The sequence below is a fragment of the Papilio machaon genome, chromosome 21 (genome assembly GCF_912999745.1).
Source record: "Papilio machaon chromosome 21, ilPapMach1.1, whole genome shotgun sequence".
In the NCBI taxonomy this organism is placed as follows: domain Eukaryota; kingdom Metazoa; phylum Arthropoda; class Insecta; order Lepidoptera; family Papilionidae; genus Papilio; species Papilio machaon.
Window position 1 is genome coordinate 159,365 of NC_060006.1, and position 19,453 is coordinate 178,817.

The 19,453-nt window shown below is 40.9% G+C and overlaps 3 protein-coding genes across 3 annotated transcripts; all 3 read right to left on the bottom strand.

The window, feature by feature from the left end:
• Positions 1 to 183: 183 nt before the first annotated feature.
• LOC106713071 (cytochrome P450 6B5-like) lies at positions 184 to 2,981 on the bottom strand. Its single transcript, XM_014505778.2, has 2 exons — positions 1,572 to 2,981; positions 184 to 1,457 (listed from the first exon to the last, which is right to left on the bottom strand). Exons 1-2 carry the CDS (start codon positions 2,950 to 2,952, stop codon positions 1,246 to 1,248), a joined length of 1,593 nt encoding a protein of 530 aa, XP_014361264.2. The 5' UTR covers positions 2,953 to 2,981; the 3' UTR covers positions 184 to 1,245.
• A 5,211-nt stretch (positions 2,982 to 8,192) lies between these two features.
• LOC123722178 (cytochrome P450 6B5-like) lies at positions 8,193 to 10,142 on the bottom strand. Its single transcript, XM_045683082.1, has 2 exons — positions 8,699 to 10,142; positions 8,193 to 8,584 (listed from the first exon to the last, which is right to left on the bottom strand). Exons 1-2 carry the CDS (start codon positions 10,077 to 10,079, stop codon positions 8,373 to 8,375), a joined length of 1,593 nt encoding a protein of 530 aa, XP_045539038.1. The 5' UTR covers positions 10,080 to 10,142; the 3' UTR covers positions 8,193 to 8,372.
• Positions 10,143 to 17,129: 6,987 nt separating this feature from the next.
• Positions 17,130 to 19,013, bottom strand: LOC123722183 (cytochrome P450 6B5-like). The gene is made up of 2 exons (XM_045683160.1): positions 17,633 to 19,013; positions 17,130 to 17,518 (listed from the first exon to the last, which is right to left on the bottom strand). The coding sequence occupies exons 1-2, from the start codon at positions 19,011 to 19,013 to the stop codon at positions 17,307 to 17,309; spliced, it is 1,593 nt and encodes a 530-aa protein (XP_045539116.1). The 3' UTR covers positions 17,130 to 17,306.
• Between the last annotated feature and the right edge of the window lie 440 nt (positions 19,014 to 19,453).

Consider the following 19,453-nt stretch of genomic DNA (forward strand, 5'->3'; position numbering starts at 1 on the left):
CAAACTATAACTGTTCTGAGATTACATTGACTGATTACACCCGAGCTTGAAAATGTTCCTGTCTTACACACAAAGCATATTGGACATACATATTTCTTCAGAAAGTAGTTCAGAGCCAAACAATAGCTTTATAATAAGCGTTTTTACGAGGGTTGTATTTAGTAGGAAATAAAATGTACGAAATATGTAAGACGGTTTATTGTATTATGTAACATTATGATAAATAATGTGTAAACATTTCTCAGGACAGCGGACAGGCGCATCGCGTAGTGACGCAGTGACGCAGTCACGCAGTACTATTGTGACCGCCAGTAGACGGGCGCAACGCAGATGTAGGTACTATATGTAACAGTCCCTGTGGCTCAGTGGCTAGAAGTTGCAACTCACAACTTCCTATATTCGATTTTTCACCGGGGTAACATATTCGTTAACTTATAATAAATCAAACAAGCAGTTAAAATTAAAACACAGTTCTGAAACAATTTAAGTATCAAATGAAATCGTGCGTATTGTTGTTGGACTTTGCGTCGATTGTTCTTCAAAGGTTTCTCCAAAGGTCAATAATTCGAAAGTTCGCGTAAACGTGTAAAACTTTTGGTTAAGTACTTGAGAAGTGATTACGCATCGCCTTTTTCTCAAGAAAATAATTTTTAATAGCAGAATTCACTCATCTACAAAACAATGTAATAAGGCTTCTACATGAACACATATCTGATCAAAACATAATAAAATTGTAGTATCTGTGTGGAATATCGGACAAAAAACATTATTCGTACGCATGTGTTTGCTTTGCTGATAACGAAAAACAATTTTTTTATCTCTTGTCTGTGTTTCCGTTCAAACACGTACTTGCAGACATGCAAGTCCGCGTTTGTTCCTGGAATTTCTGAAATGGATCGGCCGATTTTAACGGGAAGGTAACTGATGCATGCGGTCATGTTATGGCTACTTTTTTGTCCGCTGACGTAGTCGCGGGCAACCGCTAGTTCTATTATAAAATAAACAGCCATGTCAAAACTCATCGTGCAATCAAGAAGTTACAACCGGAAAAATACTATTTTTGTTTTGTTTAGATAGATTGTATATGTCCACACCTTCTCTGGCGTCTTGAATACAAACAATCTTGTGTTATTGTTCTTCTTTTAGTGATATTTACGAAAGGAATCAAGAAAGTATGGTACCCGTTCACACTGTCAGATAGTCAATTTAAATCTAAAAAGTTGCCTGTCCTCGGTGCGACGTTCATTAGCGAGGGGCGTTAGGATGAGGTCCTGGTGATGTTTGGTCGTCGCGGCGCACTAACTTAAGGTTGATGGAATGCGTGGGTATGATGTTTATGGAAGTTGGGTCGTAGTGGAAGTGCTTAACGTCGCGACTATCGTGCGCTGTCGCCACGCTGTGCCGCCGAAATACCGCCGCCAGCCCCGCCAGCATCTGCATCCATGCGAACCTCATCCCTGCAATAAACATATCTCCATGTCATAAAGGGGAACTAATAACGTGAGCTAGGTAACTACACTTTGATTGCCGATAGTGTAGTTCAAAATTGCTAATTTTATAAATTTACCTACCTATACATAATCTTGGTCCCTCACCGAAGGGCATGTAGGTGTACGGCTTTATCGTTTTCTTTCGTTCGCCGAGGAACCGCTCCGGGTCGAACTCTTCGGGATTCGGGAAATATTTAGGATTGTGATGAAAATGATAGACAGGGATGTGCACGCGTAGGCCGCGGTTTAGGTGCAGACCGCCAGGCAGCACGTGGTCTTCCACCAGCTCTCGCGTCACGACGCCCAGCACGGGGAACAAGCGCAGCGTCTCCTGCACGCACGCCATCGTGTACGGCAGCTCGTACACGCAATCGTAGGGGATGCGGCCGCCGTGCCGCCGCAGGAACTCCTCCACCTCCGCGATGACCCTGTCCTGCGCGGCGGGGTGCCGGGCCAGCATGTGTAGCGTGTAGGCCAGCGTCGTCGCCGAGGTCTCGTACCCCGCCGCAAAGAACACAACGCATTGCGCGCTCATCGTCTCATCGTCGAACTCGAGCCGCACCTGCCGCCCTTCCCCGTTCTTGTAAGTGGTGATGCTCTCGCCGACCAGATAGTTATTTTGTTTCAAGTCGAGCAGGAGATCGACAAAGTCATTTCTGTTCGTGGGCCTGTAGCCGCGAACCTCGAACACTTTCAAAAGCATCGTCTTGAAGAAATGTATTATTTCTTCGGGGAAGACGCGAAAGCGCAGCCCGTAAAACGCGGCGGGCCACATCGCGCGGCAGAGCAGCCGGAAGCCCCGGTCGAATGAATTCTCTAAAATCTTATCGCCCATCACCCGGTAGGGATTGGGTTCATCGCTCTTGATCAAAGTGTTAGTCTCTATGCCGAATGCGCAGGAGCCGATGCAGTCCATGGTGAAGCGCGCCATCAGCTGCCGCATGTCCAGCTCGGCGCCGCCCGACCCCGATGTCTCCGCCTCTATCAGAGCCTCCAATTGATGCGTGCATTTCTCGATCAAATAAAACATGTTCTTCATTTTGGCAGAAGTGAAAAGAGGAGTTAAATTATTTCGAATCACTTTCCATCTGTCGCCGTAGGTGAAAAAAAGGCTTTGTGTGACCGCCTCCCGGGGAGTGTAGTCGGCGACCTCCCTGCTGTTGAAGTAGTAGAAGTCCTTGGTGGTGACGACTCTGACGAGTTCGGGGTCCTGCAGCAGAAGCGCGGGCTGGGTGCCATAAAAGGTGCCCACTAGTGGCGCGTCGGGGAAGCGCTCGCACAACCGCTGCGCTACGAGGAAGGCGGGCCGCCGCAGACAGATGTACTGCAGATAGTTGCCGAACAGTGGCAGAGGTCTCTCGTAAGGGATACCTCTTATTTTCCAGTAGTTGAATTTTCTCGTTGATAAATAATATAATATGAGCAAAGTGAAAGCTATAAGAACGACCGTAACCTGATACATCTTTATATCACTTATATTTATCGCTTTATTTCGCTTTAACGTTTATTAAAATGAGCATAAATACTCACGTCAGTTTATTATATAGTTTTTGTGAGGCCTGCGGTCGCCATGTCGCACAAGCGGACAGGGACAGTCCGGCGAGGATTTATATTGTATTTGAATCACAATTATTACTTCTTAAAATTCTTTAAAATAAACTTTATAATGATATATAACGAACTGATATTTTATGTATCGTTCATAGTAAAGAGTCAGTCTCAGTGTCTATTGAATTTTGCATTTTGCACATTTTAGTATTGTTTTCGCGTAAAGAACAAAAGATTGTTTTGGTACCCAATTTAATAGGACGATAACGTCACCAGTAAATGTGACTCAAACTATAATGACCCACGTATTGTTTTTATTCATAATTGAGGGTCAACATTCTTACTTCAAAATAATGCAATAAAAATTATCAACACATAGTTTTGCGTCAACAGAGCACTCTCCGCCGGTCGTCGAACGATATCGCCTCACAAATTATTTTAAAAACTGAGTCAATGCCTGAAAAATAAAACCTAAAGATGTTTATTAGCCTAGCATTTTCTATTCACTAGCTTACGCAAGCGACTCCGTCCGTGCGGAATCAAAAAAACTTACTAAGTAGAGTAGACTTTGTGTTCTTCCAGGCTATGTTCTACATCTATGACACATTTCATCAAGATCCGTTGATCCGTTCCAGTGATACCTTTAAATAAACATCCATCCATCCATCCATCCATCTAAACATTCGCATTTATAATATTAGTATGACTTAAAAAAATGAAACAGTTAAGGACAAGAATCTCTTTTATCTTCATAAAAACGTATGTAAATAAACTTAACCTTCACAAATAGTTTGATCCGTCGTTTAATAAACATCATGTTACTATACTCCTGCTATCGTAACACTATCATTTAATAGAATATGAAATTCATGCTGTATGATAGACCACAACGACGCTCCATATAACTCTTCTTCATCGGTCCCGATCTAGTTGCGTTTTAAAATATTTCTTTCATTATAATTTTGAATTAAAGTGGCTCTTCATAAATAGTGATCACATGACGATGTACATAAAATTCACTGATTTCTCTAAATTCTAAATGGATAGGCGATTGCTTAGAAATGACAGTATTTGCTTCGTTCCGATTTAAATTTTAAATTCGGCCATAATTCATTATCAATTATGATTTTTACTAAAAATAACTTTTCTAGACGTATATCATACACATCCGTTGACGCAATGTCCTTTAAAAAGGAATACAAAGTTTTCGCTTCACGGATTATTAATATAATTAGTAAGATTGTAATAATAAAATTGAAGAGAGTCCTCAAAGAGCCTCAGTTTACCGAGCTGTGTGGTCACAGCAATATAAATTTAATGTGTGTTGACTTGTCTGCCACTAGCCACTACTCGTCGATACGCAAATGTATGTACTTCGTCATATCTTCAATAGCCGCGTACCCACCTAGCGCACAGGCTCACGCGGCAGCCTCGGTGTCCGGATCGCGAGCGATGGCTCCTGCGGCAGGCAACAACATAGTTTTGTTCCGCGTGGCCGTGGCCGCCTCGCGAGGCAGGCTGAGCCATCATAAGTCCGCGAGTATTCGTAATGGACAGTCGTGTATTTTCAGCTGCAGCTATTTTCCTAGCTGCTTATTGTTTAAAGAAACGAAAACAGTCACGTATCAAAAAAACCTACTGGACTCCTCCTGACTGCCCATGATATCAAAATTACAGAAGACAAACACGGCAAGAAACAAAACTGCAAACAAACAACAAAACAGTCCCCACCTAACGCACAGCGCTCACTGAGGCACCTTTGAGCGCGTCAACTTTACCGACAACAGATGGCTCGGGGCCGAGCCGTGCTCGGTCGAGCAAACGCGCGCCCGAGGCAGGCTGAGGCACGTCCACACCAGCCGAGGCATTGGCTCGCGAGGCTGCCGCGCGAGCCTGTGCGCTAGGTGGGTATGCGGCTATTCACGCGCACTTGTTGCATATCTGATATGGCGGAGAAAAACATTATTATAGGTATGAAACATTTCTTTAGCTGGATATAACTAACTAGATCTTGTTTGCGACATCGACACGTAAAAACATAGTAATATAATACAATAGACTATGTTCATCCATCCATAAATTCAGCTTCGTAACGCCCTCTGCTGGGCGCTCCCAAAGATCGCCACAATGATCGGTCCTGTGCAACCCGCATCCATGATACTCCCGCAACCTTGACTAGATCATCGGTCCATCTTGCGGGAGACCTGCCCACGCTGCATCGACCTGTACGTGGCCGACATTCACAAATATCATATGAGAATATTTAAGCTTTTTTGTGTTAACATAGATTTATAAATAGTCGAGACATGACAGAAGAATTACATGTAAATCACAAATTGTAGTACGAATCAACCATTAACAGGGCATCCGAGACAGCGATCTGTTCGTTCTGACAACAACTATTATACTAATCTTCAATCGCCACATAGGTATTAGTTTATTGCATTTCATAGTTTCTGTTAATTGCAGAAATATGATCCATTTCCTGTGATATTTGGAAGCCTTGAATGTCGTTCAGTTTTCTTACCTGATGTTATTATTATAGTTACCTATATTTATCTATAATCCTCTTACATGTATGCAAAATGCAAATTATTATTTACATATTTGTTACTCGAAGGCCGGGGCTGCGGGGCGGAGCGGGGCGGAGCGGGGCGGCGGCCGTGAACACTAATAGACTTGATCCAGATTAGGGTTTCCGCAAGAACTCGTCTGTAAATTGCCTTAGACTAGACTATTATAGACTAGAAAGTAACTACTTTTACCTAAAGATAGTCAAGTTCGGATATAATCATAATGTGAAATACCTATAGCCTCTAGTGTTAAGACCATTTATTATAGAAATGATATAAGGCAAGTAGTTATGTTATGTCGGCTGTACAGTCAACTGTCTAACTGAATATATCATTCGATGACTGTCTCGAAGTCATGGTAGCCTTTGCTTTTGCTGACTACAGCGTCATAGCCCAGTTCACTGGGACCTTGACACGCTGCTGTCATTTGACCTCGTGCGGATCACAGACGTCTGCCGTCTCTCCCCCGCTCCTCTGCCAGCCAAAATAATATGTCACATATCACTTTGCCAGGGTCAAGGTGGATTTATTTTATATTATGTTATTTAAATACATTCATTACTTACCGACTAAAAAAGTCTAGTGAGGAAAAGCTAGTTAATACTAGCTTTTGGGCTAGTTTATACTTTATAGCTTTTCCTAAGCCTTTTCATTTTATGAGGTCAGCTCTACAATTCTTTTTCTTTTCTTTCGTCCTTTATTCTTAGTGGTACCTCTCTTATCCAGTAAATTCTGATCCGATTAAGTTAATTTACAATTCTGTTCATTTTTTTTACGACGCCCTCGGGAAGTTTCGAGCCCGCGCAAACCATGAATACGTGAGCCACGTCGGGGAATTATCGTACATTTTATAAAGCCATTTAAAGGAACTGTAAAACTGCGGCCTATTTAAATTTAATAAAATGAATAGTAAACAAAATTACGATATTGATATTAATAATCTTAATAATATTATAAATGCGAATGTTTAGTTGAATGGATCTCCAGAACGACAGTTTTTTTAACTCCGCGCAGATGGAGTCGCTAGCGATAGCTAGTTATAAATAAAGCCTGATGAAAAGAATAGCAATTCTGTGCAAACGCCTTATTGTGATTCGCCACACTCAGAGATAAGCAATATTATTTCATTATTTGTGTATTGTTCAATAATAATTATGTAATGAAACAATACTTCAACCTGCAACAGCCCAGTTGAAATGGAATCTACAATATTTTTTCTAAAAAATATTGTTGAAGTCAGCCCACTACGTTACTACTTCCCTTGATCATTTGGGATGAGAATTTCTGAAGAAGTAATATTTTCTGGAGTAAGGTTACATGTTCATTTTAAGAACATTATCAAACTTCCAATGTTTGTGTAAGCATTTGATATCATCTAAGATGCAAACATCGACCATGCAAAATTCGTTCTATCCATTACAAAATTGAATGTCGGTTTGTTAATTTTATACTAAGCAGTTTTGTTTTTTTTTTTCCTTTGCAAACATTTTATGTTTCACATCTCTGCAGGACAAATTACCCAAGTTCATCAAGAAGGGGCTTTTTAGTCTTCCATTCAAAGATTTACGTTGTTTACTGAAAGTTTTAGCAAATATTCGCCTAACACAATTTCACTTCAAAGTTTACTTTGCAATATTTATCAGTTATGTTATTAGTTTAATGGATAAAGTTGAGACAAGTTCCAAAGGTCACTGGGTGCCGGGTGCCGGTAGCCAGGCGCGGGGGTCACGTCGGGTGGGAGTTTGCGGGCACGGGAAGACACCGACCCCCATAAATTATCATTAGACTTGTATTGAAGGGGGGATGTCGGCTTATTTACAACAGCGTTTCCGTTATCCCAAGGATATTAACTACGACCACTGGTCACGTAGACCAGTTTGCTAACTTCAGACTTTCATAATCAGGATATAGTGATGATTTTTTTAAAATACGGGAAAGAAGACGGACCTCAGACATTAACTCATATTTTCTTTTATCAGAATAGTAAACAATAAGTAAAGATCCGGAAGAACAAAAATATACTGAGTTAGAACAACAAAATAACTTACGCCCGTGAGCCATAGGAGTAGACAGAGTCCACGGATTTTCATTTGGCGCGGTCGTGACTGACACACCTCTACTTAAACATTGAAGTTACAATTTGATTTACAATTTTTACAAATAAATTAAGATTACGTAATACAATACAGATTCAAATTAACTTTTGAGAGTGACTTAACTACATAATAATACAGTACATATTTTTTCTTATACAGTTAATACAAAATTATACATATTTCCTACTATTGAAAACGTAAATAAGTAGTAATGCCTTGCTGATAACGAAAAACCAATTTTTTAATCTCTTGTCTGTGTTTCCGTTCAAACACGCACTTGCAGACATGCAAGTCCGCTTTTGTTCCTGGAATTTCCTAAACGGATCGGCCGATTTTAACGGGAAGGTGGCTGTTGCATGCGGTCGATTATGGCTACTTTTTTGTCCGCTGACGAAGTCGCGAGCAACCGCTAGTACTATTATAAAAATAAACAGTCATGTCAAAAGTCATAGTGCAAGCAAGAAGTTTCAAATAGTATATTTGTTTTGTTTAGATAGATTGTATATGTCCAAACCTTCTCTGGCGTCTTGAATACAAACAATCTTGTGTTATTGTTCTTCTTTTAGTGATATTTACGAAAGGAATCAAGAAAATATGGTACCCGTTCACACTGTCAAATAGTCAATTTAAATCTAAAAAGTTGCCTGTCCTCGGTGTGATGTTCATTAGCGAGGGGCGTTAGGATGAGGTCCTGGTGATGCTTGGTCGTCGCGGCGCACTAACTTGAGGTTGATGGAATGCGTGGGTATGGTGACGATGGAAGTTGGGTCGTAGTGGAAGTGCTTGACGTCGCGACTATCGTGCGCTGTCGCCACGCTGTGCCGCCGAAATACCGCCGCCAGCCCCGCCAGCATCTGCATCCATGCGAATCTCATCCCTGCAATAACCATATCTCCATGTCATAAAGGGGAACTAATAACGTGAGCTAGGTAACTACACTTTGATTGCTGATAGTGTAGTTCAAAATTGCTAATTTTATAAATTTACCTACCTATACATAATCTTGGTCCCTCACCGAAGGGCATGTAGGTGTAGGGCTTTATCGTTTTCTTTCGTTCGCCGAGGAACCGCTCCGGGTCGAACTCTTCGGGATTCGGGAAATATTTAGGATTGTGATGAAAATGATAGACAGGGATGTGCACGCGTAGGCCGCGGTTTAGGTGCAGACCGCCAGGCAGCACGTGGTCTTCCACCAGCTCTCGCGTCACGACGCCCAGCACGGGGAACAAGCGCAGCGTCTCCTGCACGCACGCCATCGTGTACGGCAGCTCGTACACGCAATCGTAGGGGATGCGGCCGCCGTGCCGCCGCAGGAACTCCTCCACCTCCGCGATGACTCTGTCCTGCGCGGCGGGGTGCCGGGCCAGCATGTGCAGCGTATAGGCCAGCGTCGTCGCCGAGGTCTCGTACCCCGCCGCAAAGAACACAACGCATTGCGCGCTCATCGTCTCATCGTCGAACTCGAGCCGCACCTGCCGCCCTTCCCCGTTCTTGTAAGTGGTGATGCTCTCGCCGACCAGATAGTTATTTTGTTTCAAGTCGAGCAGGAGATCGACAAAGTCATTTCTGTTCGTGGGCCTGTAGCCGCGAACCTCGAACACTTTCAAAAGCATCGTCTTGAAGAAATGTATTATTTCTTCGGGGAAGACGCGAAAGCGCAGCCCGTAAAACGCGGCGGGCCACATCGCGCGGCAGACCAGCCGGAAGCCCCGGTCGAATGAATTCTCTAAAATCTTATCGCCCATCACCCGGTAGGGATTGGGTTCATCGCTCTTGACCAAAGTGTTAGTCTCTATGCCGAATGCGCAGGACCCGATGCAGTCCATGGTGAAGCGCGCCATCAGCTGCCGCATGTCCAGCTCGGCGCCGCCCGACCCCGATGTCTCCGCCTCTATCAGAGCCTCCAATTGATGCGTGCATTTCTCGATCAAATAAAACATGTTCTTCATTTTGGCAGAAGTGAAAAGAGGAGTTAAATTATTTCGAATCACTTTCCATCTGTCGCCGTAGGTGAAGAAAAGGCTTTGCGTGACCGCCTCCCGGGGAGTGTAGTCGGCGACCTCCCTGCTGTTGAAGTAGTAGAAGTCCTTGGTGGTGACGACTCTGACGAGTTCGGGGTCCTGCAGCAGAAGCGCGGGCTGGGTGCCATAAAAGGTGCCCACTAGTGGCGCGTCGGGGAAGCGCTCGCACAACCGCTGCGCTACGAGGAAGGCGGGCCGCCGCAGACAGATGTACTGCAGGTAGTTGCCGAACAGTGGCAGAGGTCTCTCGTAAGGGATACCTCTTATTTTCCAGTAGTTGAATTTTCTCGTTGATAAATAATATAATATGAGCAAAGTGAAAGCTATAAGAACGACCGTAACCTGATACATCTTTATATCACTAATGTTTATCGCTTTATTTCGCTTTAACGTTTATTAAAATGAGCATAAATACTCACGTCAGTTTATTATATAGTTTGTGTGAGGCTTGCGGTCGCCATGTCGCACAAGCGGACAGGGACAGTCCGGCGAGGATTTATATTGTATTTGAATCAAAATCATTACTTCTTAAAATTCTTTAAAATAAACTTTATAATGATATATAACGAACTGATATTTTATGTATCGTTCATAGTAAAGAGTCAGTCTCAGTGTCTATTGAATTTTGCATTTTGCACATTTTAGTATTGTTTTCGCGTAAAGAACAAAAGATTGTTTTGGTACCCAATTTAATAGGACGATAACTTCACCAGTAAATGTGACTCAAACTATAATGACCCACGTATTGTTTTCATTCATAATTGAGGGTCAACATTCTTACTTCAAAATAATGCAATAAAATTTATCAACACATAGTTTGCGTCAACAGAGCACTCTCCGCCGGCCGTCGAACGATATCGCCTCGCAATTAACTACAGGGTTTTTCTTAAGCGATGGATTAAATGCTTCGTGGAGGTATAGAACCTCAATATCTATCGGTTAAGGCCAAAGTATGTAAAGTTTTTCATTTTTTATAAAAAAACCAAGTCTTAGATTGAAATTGTCTTGGCGCTAAAAATGTTATGTTTACTTTGTCTTTGTTCTTCACAGGGCTAATTATTGAACTTTCATATCGTTGTGCCTTTTTTTTTATAACAGCGCATAACACAAAAGACAAACATAAACATAATTGAACACAAACATAATAGAACATTTTTTGAATTCATTTCTTAATCCACATTTGACATCGTTTTTTACACCAAATTTTTTCCACAAATTATTTTAAATACTGAGTCAATGCCTGAAAAATAAAACCTAAAGATATTTATTAGCCTAGCATTTTTATTCACTAGCTTACGCAAGCGACTCCGTCCGTGCGGAATCAAAAAAACTTACTAAGTAGACTATCTGTTCTTCCAGGCTATGTTCTACATTTATGACACATTTCATCAAGATCCGTTGAGCCGTTCCAGTGATACCTTTAAACAAACATTCATCCACCCATCCATCCATCTAAACAATCGCATTTATAATATTACGAGTAGTATGATTTAAAAAAAATGAAACAGTTAAGGACAAGAATCTCTTGTAGTTTCATAAAAACGTATGTAAATAAACTTAACCTCCACAAATAGTTTGATCCGTCGTTTAATAAACATGATGTTACTATACTCCTGCTATCGTAACACTATCAATTAATAGAATATCAAAATCATGCTGTATGATAGACCACAACGACGCTCCATATAACTCTTCTTTATCGGTCCCGATCTAGTTGCGTTTTAAAATAGTTCTTTCATTATAATTTTGAATTAAAGTGGCTCTTCATAAATAGTGATCACATGACGATGTACATAAAATTCACTGATCTCTCTAAATGGATAGGCGTTTACTTAGAAATGACAGTATTTGCTTCGTTCCGATTTAAATTTTAAATTCGGCCATAATTCATTATCAATTATGATTTTTACTAAAAATAACTTTTCTAGACGTATATCATACACATCCGTTAACGCAATTTCATTTAAAAAGGAATATAAAGTTTTCGCTTCACGGATTATTAATATAATTAGTGAGATTGTAATAATAAAATTGAAGAGAGTCCTCAAAGAGCCTCAGTTTACCGAGCTGTGTGGTCACAGCAATAAAAATTTAATGGGTGTTGACTTGTCTGCCACTAGCCACTACTCGTCGATACGCAAATGTATGTACATACTTCGTCGTATCTTCATTCACGCGCACTTGTTGCATATCTGATATGGCGGAGAAAAACATTATTATAGGTATGAAACATTTCTTTAGTTGGATGTAACTAGATTTTGTTAGCGACGTCGACACGTAAAAACATAGTAATAACACAGATAATACTATACTATACCTATAGTCATAAATACATATATACAATGTTCATCCATCCATCAATTCAGCCTCGTAACGCCCACTGCTGGGCATAGGCCGCTCCCAAAGATCGCCACAATGATCGGTCCTGTGCAACCCGCATCCATGATACTCCGGCAACCTTGACCAGATCATCGGTCCATCTTGCGGGAGGTCTGCCCACGCTGCATCGACCTGTACGTGGCCGCCATTCACACATATCATATGAGAATATTTAAGCTTTTTTGTGTTAACATAGATTTATAAATAGTCGAGACATGACAGAAGAATTACATGTAAATCACAAATTGTAGTACGAATTCAACCATTAACAGGGCATCCGAGACAGCGATCTGTTTGTTCTGACAATAACTATTGTACTAATCTTCAATCGCCACATAGGTATTTATATTACTTTATTGCATTTCATAGTTTCTCTTAATTGCAGAAATATGATCCATTTCTTATGATATTTGGAAGCCTTGAATGTCGTTCAGTTTTCTTACCTGATGTTATTATTATAGTTACCTATATTTATCTATAATCCTCTTACATGTGTGCAAAATGCAAATAATTATTTACATATTTGTTACTCGAAGGCCGGGGCTGCGGGGCGGAGCGGGGCGGAGCGGGGCGGCGGCCGTGAACACTAATAGACTTGATCCAGATTAGGGTTTCCGCAAGAACTCGTCTGTAAATTGCCTTAGACTAGACTATTATAGACTAGAAAGTAACTACTTTTACCTAAAGATAGTCAAGTTCGGATATAATCATAATGTGAAATACCTATAGCCTCTAGTGTTAAGACCATTTATTATAGAAATGATATAAGGCAAGTAGTTATGTTATGTCGGCTGTACAGTCAATTGTCTAACTGAATGTATCATTCGATGACTGTCTCGAAGTCATGGTAGCCTTTGCTTTTGCTGACTACAGCGTCATAGCCCAGTTCACTGGGACCTAGACACGCTACTGTCATTTGACCTCGCGCGGATCACAGACGTCTGCCCTCTCTCCCCCGCTCCTCTGCCGGCCAAAATAATATGTCACATATCACTTTGTCAGGGTCAAGGTGGATTTATTTTATATTATGTTATTTAAATACATTCATTACTTACCGACTAAAAAAGTCAAGTGAGGAAAAGCTAGTTAATACTAGCTTTTGGGCTAGTTTATACTTTATAGCTTTTCCTAAGCCTTTTCATTTTATGAGGTCAGCTCTACAATTCTTTTTCTTTTCTTTCGTCCTTTATTCTTAGTGGTACCTCTCTTATCCAGTAAATTCTGATCCGATTAAGTTAATTTACAATTCTGTTCATTTTTTTTACGACGCCCTCGGGAAGTTTCGAGCCCGCGCAAACCATGAATACGTGAGCCACGTCGGGGAATTATCGTACATTTTATAAAGCCATTTAAAGGAACTGTAAAACTGCGGCCTATTTAAATTTAATAAAATGAATAGTAAACAAAATTACGATATTGATATTAATAATCTTAATAATATTATAAATGCGAATGTTTAGTTGAATGGATCTCCAGAACGACAGTTTTTTTAACTCCGCGCAGATGGAGTCGCTAGCGATAGCTAGTTATAAATAAAGCCTGATGAAAAGAATAGCAATTCTGTGCAAACGCCTTATTGTGATTCGCCACACTCAGAGATAAGCAATATTATTTCATTATTTGTGTATTGTTCAATAATAATTATGTAATGAAACAATACTTCAACCTGCAACAGCCCAGTTGAAATAGAATCTACAATATTTTTTCTAAAAAATATTGTTGAACTCAGCCCACAACGTGATGCTTCCCTTGATAATTTGGGATGAGAATTTCTGAAGAAGTAATATTTTCTGGAGTAAGGTTACATGTTCATTTTAAGAACATTATCAAACTTCCAATGAAATTTGTGTAAGCATTTGATATCATCTAAAATGCAAACATCGACCATGCAAAATTCGTTCTATCCATTACAAAATTGAATGTCGGTTTGTTAATTTTATACTAAGCAGTTTTGTTTTTTTTTCCTTTGCAAACATTTTATGTTTCACATCTCTGCAGGACAAATTACTTAAGTTCATCAAGAAGGGGCTTTTTAGTCTTCCAGTCAAAGATTTACGTTGTTTACTGAAAGTTTTAGCAAATGTTCGCCTAACACAATTTCACTTCAAAGTTTACTTTGCAATATTTATCAGTTATGTTATTAGTTTAATGGATAAAGTTGAGACAAGTCCCGGAGGTCACCGGGTGCCGGGTGCTGGGCGCGGGGGTCACGTCGGGTGGGAGTTCGCGGGCACGGGAAGACACCGACCCCCATAAATTATCATTAGACTTGTATTGAAGGGGGGATGTCGGCTTATTTACAACAGCGTTTCCGTTATCCCAAGGATATTAACTACGACCACTGGTCACGTAGACCAGTTTGTTAACTTTCGACTTTCATAATCAGGATATAGTGATGATTTTTTTTAAATATCGGAAAGAAGACGAACCTCTAACATTAACTGATATTTTCTTTTATCAGAATAGTAAACAATAAGTAAAGATCCGGAAGAACAAAAATATACTGAGTTAGAACAACAAACAAAATAACTTACGCCCGTGACCCATAGGAGTAGACAGAGAGCACGAACTTTCATTTGGCGCGGTCGTGACTGACACACCTCTACTTAAACATTGAAGTTACAATTTGATTTACAATTTTTACAAATAAATTAAGATTACGTAATACAATACAGATTCAAATTAACTTTTGAGAGTGACTTAACTACATAATAATACAGTACATATTTTTTCTTATACAGTTAATACAAAATTATACATATTTCCTACTATTGAAAACATAAATAAGTAGTTATGTATTTAAAATTTAAGAATAGATGATTGATGTAAACATCAGTCACTCTGTGATGTGATTACCATTTATTGTCAAGTTGTTATTTTTAATGATCTCGTTGTACATACATACATACAAACATTATATCATATATCAGAAGATAATTTCAACCTTGTGCTGGACGGCAACGAGACATCTATGTTGCAGTAATCACTCTCATAAGTCTCCAATAATATTACATACATACATATAACTTTTTTTTATAAGAGAAGGGGGCAAACAAGTAGCGGGAACACCAAGGTGTTCATCGACGCCCATAGACTAGAACTAAAACTAGGCCTCCGACACTCATATGTATAAGATTGTACCCGGAATTGCTTCCACTTGAGGCCTGTCTTCTGTGTGGTTGTGGTATTGCACCGGGTGAGCCGACCCATTCGAGTACCCAACAAATATTGTTGTTGCGGGATCTACCACTGTCACAATAGAGATTGTCCAAGGAAACGTTAATAAAACAATTGTTCTACTTTTTAAATTAAAATATACAATATAATTCAAAACTGCTGGATATCAGTAGCGTAATAATGTATTGTACATAAGTAATATAAAGGTTAGGTTAAACTTCTGACACGTATTTTAATATTAATATTAGCAAACAAAGGTTCATTAATATACTAACAAGTTCTACAATCGCAACTTCATTATGAATCTTCAATCATTTACACACATTATCAAACTTCATTATAGTACATTAAATAAGAATAATTAAGTGATTATTTATGGATTGAGTTGTAATGAGAATGTTTTTGTTTTTGTTGTGTAGTTTACTTAACTCCTAACTATTCTAATATTGTTTAATGCCCATGTGTTGCCATCTAACGATGTTTCTTGTTAAATCACTGAGCTGGGTCCTCGCGATACAGGCTGTGCCTAGTGCGAGGATCCTGGATAATTCACTGTATTTTTTGGATGTCAATAAATATTTTTTCATTTTCATTTTCAATCATTCCTACGCTCAGAATATGTTGGTATTTAGAAATAAGGTAATATTTTAGGATTTTTAGTGCATCCGAAGTTTCACAAAGTCGAAGTCAATTAAATACGCATTAATCACGATTAAATTTCACACCATATAAGTAAAGATAACATAAAGTCGGTAAAATATATCATATTATTATTAGGTATATGTGTATAAGGCCAAGAAGCGATCCAATGTATAACTTCCATCTCTATAACAAACCAAGAGCTGCAAACTCTAACTGTTCTGAGATTACATTGACTGATTACATCCCACACAAACCATATTGGACATATTTCTGCAGGGGTCAATAAAGTCATTCAGAGCCAAACAATAGCTTTATGATAAGCGTTTTTACGAGGGTTGTGTTTAGTAAGAAATAAAATGTACGAAATATGTAAGACGGTTTATTGTATTATATAACATTCTGATAAATAATGTGTAAACATTTCTCAGGACAGGCGCATCGCGCAGTGACGCAGTGACGCAGTCACGCAGTACTATTGTGACCGCCAGTAGACGGGCGCACCGCAGATGTACTATATGTAACAGTCCCTGTGGCTCAGTGGCTAGAAGTTGCAGCTCACAACTTCCTATTTTCGATTTTTCACCGGGTTAACATTTTCGTTAACTTATAATAAATCAAACAAGCAGTTAAAATTAAAACACAGTTCTGAAACAATTATTTAAGTATCAAATGAAATCGTGCGTATTATCGCTGGACTTTGCGTCGATTGTTCTTTAAAGGTTTCTCCAAAGGTCAATAATTCGAAAGTTCGCGTAAACGTGTAAAACTTTTGGTTAAGTACTTGAGAAGTGATTACGCATCGCTTTTTTCTCAAGAAAATAATTTTTAATAGCAGAATTCACTCAGGACACACCTCTAATCAAAACATAATAAAATTGTAGTGTCTGTGTGGAATTAAAAAAACATTTTTCGTTCGCATAATGTGTTTGCTTTGCTGATAACGAAAAACCAATTTTTTAATCTCTTGTCTGTGTTTCCGTTCAAACACGCACTTGCAGACATGCAAGGCCGCGTTTGTTCCTGGAATTTCCTAAACGGATCGGCTGATTTTAACGGGAAGGTGGCTGTTGCATGCGGTCGATTATGGCTACTTTTTTGTCCGCTGACGAAGTCGCGAGCAACCGCTAGTACTATTATAAAAATAAACAGTCATGTCAAAAGTCATAGTGCAAGCAAGAAGTTTCAAATAGTATATTTGTTTTGTTTAGATAGATTGTATATGTCCAAACCTTCTCTGGCGTCTTGAATACAAACAATCTTGTGTTATTGTTCTTCTTTTAGTGATATTTACGAAAGGAATCAAGAAAATATGGTACCCGTTCACACTGTCAAATAGTCAATTTAAATCTAAAAAGTTGCCTGTCCTCGGTGTGATGTTCATTAGCGAGGGGCGTTAGGATGAGGTCCTGGTGATGCTTGGTCGTCGCGGCGCACTAACTTGAGGTTGATGGAATGCGTGGGTATGGTGACGATGGAAGTTGGGTCGTAGTGGAAGTGCTTGACGTCGCGACTATCGTGCGCTGTCGCCACGCTGTGCCGCCGAAATACCGCCGCCAGCCCCGCCAGCATCTGCATCCATGCGAATCTCATCCCTGCAATAACCATATCTCCATGTCATAAAGGGGAACTAATAACGTGAGCTAGGTAACTACAGTTTGATTGCCGATAGTGTAGTTCAAAATTGCTAATTTTATAAATTTACCTACCTATACATAATCTTGGTCCCTCACCGAAGGGCATGTAGGTGTAGGGCTTTATCGTTTTCTTTCGTTCGCCGAGGAACCTTTCCGGGTCGAACTCTTCTGGATTCGGGAAATATTTAGAATTGTGATGAAAATGATAGACAGGGATGTGCACGCGTAGGCCGCGGCTTAGGTGCAGACCGCCAGGCAGCACGTGGTCTTCCACCAGCTCTCGCGTCACGACGCCCAGCACGGGGAACAAGCGCAGCGTCTCCTGCACGCACGCCATCGTGTACGGCAGCTCGTACACGCAATCGTAGGGGATGCGGCCGCCGTGCCGCCGCAGGAACTCCTCCACCTCCGCGATGACTCTGTCCTGCGCGGCGGGGTGCCGGGCCAGCATGTGCAGCGTATAGGCCAGCGTCGTCGCCGAGGTCTCGTACCCCGCCGCAAAGAACACAACGCATTGCGCGCTCATCGTCTCATCGTCGAACTCGAGCCGCACCTGCCGCCCTTCCCCGTTCTTGTAAGTGGTGATGCTCTCGCCGACCAGATAGTTATTTTGTTTCAAGTCGAGCAGGAGATCGACAAAGTCATTTCTGTTCGTGGGCCTGTAGCCGCGAACCTCGAACACTTTCAAAAGCATCGTCTTGAAGAAATGTATTATTTCTTCGGGGAAGACGCGAAAGCGCAGCCCGTAAAACGCGGCGGGCCACATCGCGCGGCAGACCAGCCGGAAGCCCCGGTCGAATGAATTCTCGAAAATCTTATCGCCCATCACCCGGTAGGGATTGGGTTCATCGCTCTTTATCAAAGTGTTAGTCTCTACGCCGAATGCGCAGGAGCCGATGCAGTCCATGGTGAAGCGCGCCATCAGCTGCCGCATGTCCAGCTCGGCGCCGCCCGACCCCGATGTCTCCGCCTCTATCAGAGCCTCCAATTGATGCGTGCATTTCTCGATCAAATAAAACATGTTCTTCATTTTGGCAGACGTGAACAGAGGAGTTAAATTATTTCGAATCACTTTCCATCTGTCGCCGTAGGTGAAGAAAAGATTTTGCGTGACCGCCTCCCGGGGAGTGTAGTCGGCGACCTCCCTGCTGTTGAAGTAGTAGAAGTCCTTGGTGGTGACGAGTCTGACGAGGTCGGGGTCCTGCAGCAGAAGCGCGGGCTGGGTGCCATAAAAGGTGCCCACTAGCGGCGCGTTGGGGAAGCGCTCGCACAACCGCTGCGCTACGAGGAAGGCGGGCCGCCGCAGACAGATGTACTGCAGGTAGTTGCCGAACAGTGGCAGAGGTCTCTCGTAAGGGATACCTCTTATTTTCCAGTAGTTGTATTTTCTCGTTGATAAATAATATAACATGAGCAAAGTGACAGCTATAAGAACGACCGTAACCTGATACATCTTTATATCACTTATATTTATCGCTTTATTTCGCTTTAACGTTTACTCAAATGAGCATAAATACTCACGTCAGTTTATTATATAGTTTGTGTGCGGCCTGCGGTCGCCATGTCGCACAAGCGGACAGGGACAGTCCGGCGAGGATTTATATTGTATTTGAATCAAAATTATTACTTCTAAAAATTCTTTAAAATAAACTTTATAATGATAAATAACGAACTGATACTTCATGTATCGTTCATAGTAAAGAGTCAGTCTCAGTGTCTATTGAAGTGCTTTTGCACATTTTAGTATTGTTTTCGCGTAAAGAACAAAAGATTGTTTTGGTACCCAATTCGTCTTATATAATTTAATAGGACGGTAACATCGCCAGTAAATGTGACTCAAACTATAATGACCCACGTATTGTTTTCATTCATAATTGAGGGTCAACATTCTTA